Source organism: Carassius auratus, chromosome 6 (genome assembly GCF_003368295.1).
Source record: "Carassius auratus strain Wakin chromosome 6, ASM336829v1, whole genome shotgun sequence".
NCBI classification, from domain to species: domain Eukaryota; kingdom Metazoa; phylum Chordata; class Actinopteri; order Cypriniformes; family Cyprinidae; genus Carassius; species Carassius auratus.
Genome location: NC_039248.1, coordinates 25,313,785 through 25,322,312, shown reverse-complemented (window position 1 = coordinate 25,322,312; position 8,528 = coordinate 25,313,785). Strand labels below are relative to the sequence as shown.

At 37.7% G+C, this 8,528-nt stretch overlaps 1 protein-coding gene across 1 annotated transcript; it reads left to right on the top strand.

Moving 5' to 3' along the window:
* The first annotated feature begins 2,569 nt into the window (after positions 1-2,569).
* Positions 2,570-7,804, top strand: LOC113103562 (growth/differentiation factor 5-like). Its single transcript, XM_026265989.1, has 2 exons — positions 2,570-3,921; positions 6,348-7,804. Exons 1-2 carry the CDS (start codon positions 3,294-3,296, stop codon positions 7,208-7,210), a joined length of 1,491 nt encoding a protein of 496 aa, XP_026121774.1. The 5' UTR covers positions 2,570-3,293; the 3' UTR covers positions 7,211-7,804.
* The last annotated feature ends 724 nt before the right edge of the window (positions 7,805-8,528 follow it).

Here is an 8,528-nt window from a genome sequence, read left to right as displayed (position 1 = left end):
GTTTTTGCGAATATTTAATGATTCATGAGAAACGTCGGTCTGTTTCACATTCGCACGCCACATGGACCACTTTCACTAAACCGGAATAACCATAATAACTGTAATAAAACTATAACCATTAATGAGAAATAAAACTTTATCAATAACTAACCCAAACTGTCCGTCTCACCCATTTTTGATCATGTATCTCAAATGTTACGTACTTTATTATATAAATTGTAATTTCGTTTAGACTTTTATAAAGTGTTTAAAACCCCCCACAGACATTTGAATTGAAAATGTACTAGCCTACTTAGTACCATCTTTCTTACTTTTTTTTTTTTTTTGGAAGTAATAGCCTGAATTGTCCAAGTGGGGGCAATGTTGCATTTTTTCCCAGTCTGTCATTGTGAAAAGTCTTTCAGCCGCTCAATCAGTCGTCTGTGTTAATAGTGTGGGCCAAATGTTTGAAGGAACAACACTGTTTCACTAACACACTCATCATACTGTCATCGAGGAGAACAAGCTGCAGTTAAAACATGGATGTACAGATACCTAGTCGTGACTGCCATCTTTTATTTTTCTTTAAACTTCACTTGAGTTGATGAAGCACAGCGCAGGTGGAGTCGAGAGCACATGTATATTAGCAGAATGTCGAAAACTGTGGCTTCTCCAGAACAAGAGGCCTTTATATTTCGTTTGTCCACGACTGCACCTGAGAAATGTCTGTGGTTTTGCAACGTCTAACACCTTGACAGCTGCACATTTCTCTGCACAAAGATAGCAGCGTAGCACGGCAATCCGAGGGAATGTGAAGGGGGTCAAAGACGTATGGCCGGGCCCAAATATCAGCCAGCACAGTGGAAGATAAAAACTCAAATAAAATTATAAAATAACATTTCTGCATTAAAACAAAAATGATATAAAATGTTATATATAATAATAATAAAATATAATAAGTCATACAGTAATAAGCTTATATAAAGAATTAAATGAATTAATAATTAAATAGAATAAACTTACAATACATAAATACATATTATTATTATTTCTAGTTTTATTATTAAAAGTGATGATGATGATGATGATTCATGTTTATAATGAAATAAAATACAGTTTGAATGAATAGTGCAATGTATTAATAATACATAATTTGATTTATATTAATAATAATTAAATATAACACAAATAACAAATGCATAATAAATATAAATCTAAATAAAATCTAAATAAAAATGTAAATAGAAATTATTTGTAGTTTATTATTAATAATATAATAATGATATAATAATATATAATTATATGATTAATTAAACATTTGTATTAAATTAGAAACATGCAAAAAAGAAGTATTTTCTCTAGTGGCCTCAGACTGTATATCCACACAGAAGAACTCTTCCTGGTGATCCGTGCGTCTGGGTGTGGGTTAAACCACAGGCCATGTTTCCTCCGATCTTCTGAAAACATCCTGACAGACGAACATCTCGGACAGTTGAAATGTGCTGCGTTCACTCAGTTTGCTGGCCAGCGCTGAGGTTTTCACCCCTGGATGAGCATGTTTATGTGTGTGTGTGTGTGTGTGTGTGTGTCCCGAGCTTCACCTGCGCAGTCCGAAGCACTCTTCGTTCCCCCCTCTGTTTGTCTACGGAGGTGGATTTTTTTTTTTTATGTTTGGAAGGATTGGAATGGTGTGTGTGGGTGTCTAACAGCGTTACCAATAGTCCATGTACTCGACTTGAGGAAATAAACTCTTTCTCCACAGGCCTTAAATACTAATGTATGGTCGAGCTTGAGAAGAAACAGAGTGCAGTGCCAGATTCAACATCCCAGAAACCTAAAATCTGTCATGTGACCTCTGACCTTCCACCAGTGTGACGATATTTAGATGATGTGGCAACTGAATTTGAAATCCATACACCTCATTTGATCTTTCAGTGTTCAATAAAAAGTGCTTTCTGTAAACTACCTGTATATTACTACACAGCTGTCTGGGATACTTGATTCTGATTGGCCGATAGCAGCTTCTTGCTCACATAATATAATTTCAATTTCAAATTTATTTATTTATTTGCTTAATCTATTCATTCATGTATTTATCTTATATATTTATTTCTTGATTTTATTATTTATCTTCATTTATTTTTATCTGTTTTTTATTTCTTGATTTTATTGTTTATTTAATAAAATAAATATGCTAAATTACAGACACAATATAATATCAAAATTAATATTATAATTAAATATGCATTATGACACATTATTACATTTATTATCTTTATTATTATTTTAGATCTTGTGGTTATACAGCACATTGTAAAAAGTGAAAAGATGCAATTATATGATCCTTAAAAAATATTTTCCTTCATTGAAAATATTTTGCTCTTTTTGACCAGTTTTTGCTTTTTCTTTCCTTTTTTAATTTTGAAAAAATTATTTTGAAGGGTGCATTAATAAAACTTATATTTAATATAATTTGCACATCAGCTCTTACAATGTTAAAAAGGATTTATATCCAAAAACCAAACTGTTTTACAAGAAAGTACTATTCAAGATTTTTTTTTTTTTCAAAATTTCAAACCGGTGTGTTACTGTCTGCTTCTTTGTAATTGCGAAATGTATCGATTTCTGAGTGAAAATCGTTTACCTTTTTTAAAGAAGTGAAGTTTGCATATGAAATCATGTTTAATGCATGAAAAATTTGCATACCAGATCTGACCAGGGGCTCATAGATTGAGGACCCTTAGCAGTGCTTTATTCTGGTGACCTAATGCAGAGCTTTTGGTTTTATGTATTCAGTGACTCATGCTTTAAGAAGAAATATTGCAGTGGAATAAATCTGGACAGAATGACATCAGAGTAATTAAGCCCGTTTGCGTTGGAATTCCACTTCCAATTCCTGCGCTCAGGTTTGCGCGCAACTTCAGCACCTGCAGGTTTGTGTGTGTGTGTGTGTGTGTGCTGTTTTCACTGGACCGCGTTCAAACTCGGAGAAAGTAAGAGAGAGTGAGCGAGAGAGCGCATTACGCCATCCTTCCCTCTTGGAAAAAGTGGGATTTTAAACAAGTCCCTTACAAGATATCAAGCAGAACCGCTGGATTTCACCGAGAGACACTGCGCTTTTGTACCTACTCCTGGATCTCCACTCCGACAGAGAGCTGGATCACTATGGTTCTGAAGAGAGGGGCTCATGGCAATGATTTGCGCAGAATAATCGATCAGACGTTTCCAAAGCTTCATTTTTACCTCTCCAGACCCGTTCATGGTAGAGCCGTCGGTCATTTCTCCATCACCGAAACTCAGAGGAAGATCAGAGGATGAAAGTTCTGACTAGTCTCCCTCTTTTATTGGGCTTCTGGACTCTGTTATACCTGGACTTCATCCCGCAGGCGCTCTCCATCACCGGAGTGGCCGGTCACAGGGGCACCGGGGCGGCCAAAGCCAATCCACGGTTACCGGTGGCGCGCAACGGCACGACTCTCGTTAAGCCCTCAGACAACGCCAAGATCTCTCGCATCCGCGCTGGTCCACCTCTGATCAAGGCCGAGGGTAACCCGGCTCGCGCTGCGGTCCCTGTGAGTTTGGGGCGCAGGGAGGCCGCGCGCTCTTGGGTACCCAAGGATGCGGCGAGAGTCGCATCCTCTTCCAGCATCCAGCACCAAGTGGGACACAATAAAGGAGTTTCTGCGCAGAAATCCCCTGCGCCGGCTGCGATCAGGGCTGGTCAGAACAGTGCTGGAGTGAGGAAAAGCATCCCACCGTCACCTGCGCATCTGAGAGCGGAGAAGCACAAGGACACCGAGGAACCCAAACACAATTCAGTGACACCCCATGACTACATGCTGTCCCTGTACTGGTCACTGACCAGCGGGGAGGTCAATACTAGTGTCCTGCACGAGGCTGGGATGGCCAATACCATCACCAGCTTGGTGGATAAAGGACAAGGTATGGTATCCATGTTTATTCTGCTTTGCATTGGAGAGTTCTTTTATATGCACATTATAGGGATAACCGGGGCAAGTTGTCACACTGATAAGTTGTCAAAAGGGCTGTATCTCAGTAACCAGGAGGTTTTGAATCAAAAGTCTAGAAAAATAGAGTTTCTTCCTTTTTTTCCCCTTGTTGGTTGCAAATATTTAATATTTAAAGTGTAATATTGCATATGATTCTCATGTTTTATTATTATTATTATTTTTATATTTATATTATTTTTTTTGTTTTTGGGTAAATGGATGAACAACAAAATCACAATGGTTTATTTTATGTATTTGTATGTAACTAATTTTAATTGTTTTTTTCTAATTTACCTATTTAAAATGAGCTGAAAAGCCTAGAATTAGCAATGTAATTTCAGGTTTGTAATGTGACTACTTACACCATGTATTGCGACAACATGCCAGACTTTTTCGTTTTTTGCTGATTTTTGCAGGCCCAATAGCCTGAGAGTGTGAAAAACAAATGATTTATTAAAATAAATATCCCATTAAGTTTATATTACATATATTTTCTCAAATAATAAGCTCATAAAAGTGCAGGTAAGACCAAAAAAAAACAAAAAAAAAAAACAACCTTGCATAGGAAAATGTTATATGGCCTTTCAAATGGCAGGATACTGCTGTCACTGCTTGAAATGTCACGTCAACTGCCCATTTGAAGTCTACTGCATTCACGCTAAATTGTCCTATTCTGTTTATACGAAAGACGTCAGTGGATATACATTTTGAAAACATCTTATTTCTGCTTAGTTTTGCACTACACACTAAATCGACAGAATCGTTTTTTTTAATCTGGGTCTCTGAACCAAACCAACTGTGTCAATATGCATCTGGCATAAGACTTGTGATGGACCTCTGCTTTAAGTAAATAAACTCTTGGGCCGGTTACAAGTAGGTGGCCTCAATATGTTTTTATTTTTTCAAAGTAAATCTGTTTAAAATGGCATTTAAATGGCCCTGCTTTATGTAGCTCCAAGGTTGACTCCTCAGAAGCTTTGAATGGTTTTAGTTTATGCCGTGTGAAATGCCCTTTGCAGATTTATAGTTACCACATCCTCTGTAGACACCGAGAAAAAAAAGCATGCGTTTTTCCATCACCTAAAGGAAAAGTTTCCCTACAAATGATCATTTACTCACATTTGTTGCTTGCTTCAGACCTGTATGACCTCATCTGTGGAGCACAAAATAGTGCTCCATTCATTTTCAATGCATGAAAATAAGCAGCCTTTTGGAGATCATACAGCTCATACTGGTGACAAAATTTCAATTTTTTTTTTATTAACATTTCCTCTAAGTTATAAATATTTCTTTCAGATTAAAAATGGACCGCACATCATGTCTCTGTACATCCATTCATGTAATTTATACCTCCACACACACAAACACACACTCATTCAGCGCTAATCAGTTGCACTCTCTCTGCCCCTCTCCATGCACTTCAGATGGTCTTTTCAGCCTATGTTAGTGAAAGCCATATGTCACGGTGGTAGGCCCACTGGTAAATAGCTGCAGGTTGATAATAATGCTGTGTTTACAGTATGTTGTGATCTCCAGGCCGAGGTCGTCTGGTTTTAATAGTCTTTTGAAAGCAAACTGTTCTTGGATAAAATGAAACCTTTCATTTTTATAATGGACTGCCTTCATATTGCATTGCATTGCATTGGATCCAGAAAGACAGACAGACACACACACACACATATAAACACACACATAAACACACACACGCGCACACACACACACACACACACACACACACAATCACTAAGTTGTGAGCTTTGATTGAGGAAAAATGAGCTGTCGTGCTTTTAGAAGAGATCAAAGTGACTGGTCATTTTACTCTTTTAAAAATAATTGTCTTCCCTTTCAAAAAGTACAGTGATGGTATCAGATGGAAATACCATGTTACTGAATGATTGCTTTCTTCATGTAATATGGTGTTTACTGCACATGATACCATTGTATTACTATGGTAAATGTCTAAAAAACATAGTATGATCATTATACAATTTGAACTAAAACATGCCATTACTTCAAACAAGAGCACTGTGACCAAAAAAACATTGTGTCCAATTAAAAACACTGTATTACCCTGACACCATGGTAGTACTGTTAGTACCATAGTTTGTATCTAATATCTATGGTAATACTATTACAGCTGTCCAAAACTATCCAAAATTACCATAATACCATAAAAAAATTTGATACTACTATTGTTACTGTACATCGAAAACATTGACTTATTATAAAAGTTGTACATAAAAAAGCAAATCATCCTAATTTTTGGGTTGTGCTTTTAACAGAGATTAATCTTAAAATGAAACTATTGAAGCAATTCAAGTTATTGTTTTTATTGACCTTTGACCTTAACTTTTTCAGATGACCGTGGGCCCCTCCTGAGGCGTCAGCGGTACCTCTTCAACATCAGCTCAATGGAGAAGGAGGGTCTGTTAGGCTTAGAGTTGCGCATCCTCCGAAAGAAGCACATGGACTTTCGTAAGGCCACGTTTACTGGGGGCACGACAGCTTTGAGACTGTACACCTGTGCCTCAGGTAAGCACACACCCACCCTGCTGATGACCCAAAAAATCAACCCTCATAGCGTACCATCCTGGGAAGTGTTTAACATCTGGAAAGATTTCGAGAACTTCAGAAACGCTCCTCAGCTTTGCTTAGAACTGGAAGCAGTCAATCAAGGCCGACCACTTGACTTGCGATTACTCGGCCTGGGTCGGGCAGGAAGGCAAGATCAGGAAAAAGCCTTCCTTGTGGTGTTTGACCGTACGAAAAAGCAAGGGCTCTTTTACAATGAGATCAAAGCCCGTTCAGGTCATGACAACAAGACCATCTACGAGTACCTCGTCACCCAGCGGCGGATGCGTCGGGCACCGCTGCCACGTGTGAAAAAACCACCCAAGAACCCCAAACAGAGGTGCAACCGCAAGCAGTTGCACGTCAACTTCAAGGAAATGGGCTGGGACGACTGGATCATCGCCCCTCTGGAGTACGAGGCCTTCCACTGCGACGGCCTCTGCGACTTTCCCATCCGCTCGCATTTGGAGCCTACCAATCACGCCATCATCCAGACTCTCATGAACTCCATGGATCCCAAATCCACCCCACCGACCTGCTGCGTCCCGACCAGACTCAGCCCCATCAGTATTCTGTACATTGACTCGGCTAATAATGTGGTGTACAAGCAATACGAGGACATGGTGGTGGAGAGCTGTGGTTGCAGGTAGCGAGTTATCCTGAAGACTTTCAAAGAACAACCAGAAGAGATACATACTGGGTCTTCATGACTTCCAGACTTCCTCTGTCAAGAGTTATTTGACCAAAACTTTTCCTCTTTGTCAACTAATCCTTTTTTTTTTTTTTTTTTTTATAAAAATTTGCTTATACACTTGCATTCAAAATGAAACAGGGTTGTGCACCATTCAGAATGAACTCTTCAATTTGAATCGAGGAAGCAAACAGAATAGCAATTTGTGAATGTGAATGTAAGGAAGAAAGCCCTTGTTTATACATTTTAAAAACATTCTAAAACACAATCCAATGCAAAATCTAAAATACAGGAAAAATACCTGTAAAAGAAAGAAAACAAAAACTAAAAACCCAATATAGAAACTTTCGTCATTTTAATACAGTACATTGTGGCCTAATTTATGGATTTATTTAAACAGTAAAATTAACTGGAAATGAAAATGTTATGTTAAAAAAATTATATTGCAATAACAACAGTCATTTTACGAAAAAAAATTGTTTTATACTTTTCATAATTATCAAAACCATATTTATATAAAGAAATATGTAACTTGTGACTAGATAGATAGATAGATAGATAGATGGTGGAAAAACACTTCTTTTCCCAGAATGCATTGCTTGTGATGAATTGCAATTCAGTAAATTCCTCTTCCTGTCATTCAAATGAACTTCCTGTCAGATGTGGCTAAGTTCAGGTCACACTCATGAACTGATAGAGAGCCGATTCTTCCATTCTGAATTTTGCACAACCCTGTCATGTAGATCATTATTAACATCTGGAGTTCACAACAAGGATTCAGAACAAACAAACACTGTTGCTTTACATTTGTATTTTTTTGTTTACACGGACCTGTGTTGATCTGCCAATAAAACGCCGCAGATTCCCTAGTCAAATGCAGGTGTCTCTTCAAAACTAGCCGATGGCTTTTCTGCTAATACATTTGGCTCAGTTTGCCCCTGCTGGTAGATGTCATAACCACACCATCTGGCTGCTAAAAACATCTGTCTCCATTGACAGCCATTCAGTATATTTTGCTGGAATACATGTAACTGCAAGCAACAAGTAAATATTTAATTCTATTATAGTAGATGTAGATTTATCAGAGATTTAGTCAGTGCAGAATTGTGAATCTTGCTGGTGAAATGACACCACTACTCACCACAGGTTGATGTTTTTGTCCTCACATTATTAGCTGCTCAACAGAAGCACATTTTAAGTATTTCTTTAAGTGATACATCTTGAGTAAATGTCTTGTTATATAAAAAATGTTTTTTTAATTGATTTAAATGTATTTC

Excerpts from the sequence above, each read along its gene's own strand:
- LOC113103562 (XM_026265989.1), top strand. The coding sequence starts at position 3,294 with ATGAAAGTTCTGACTAGTCTCCCTCTTTTATTGGGCTTCTGGACTCTG. Across the intron at positions 3,922-6,347 it reads CTTGGTGGATAAAGGACAAG|ATGACCGTGGGCCCCTCCTG; the intron begins GTATGGTATCCA and ends TAACTTTTTCAG.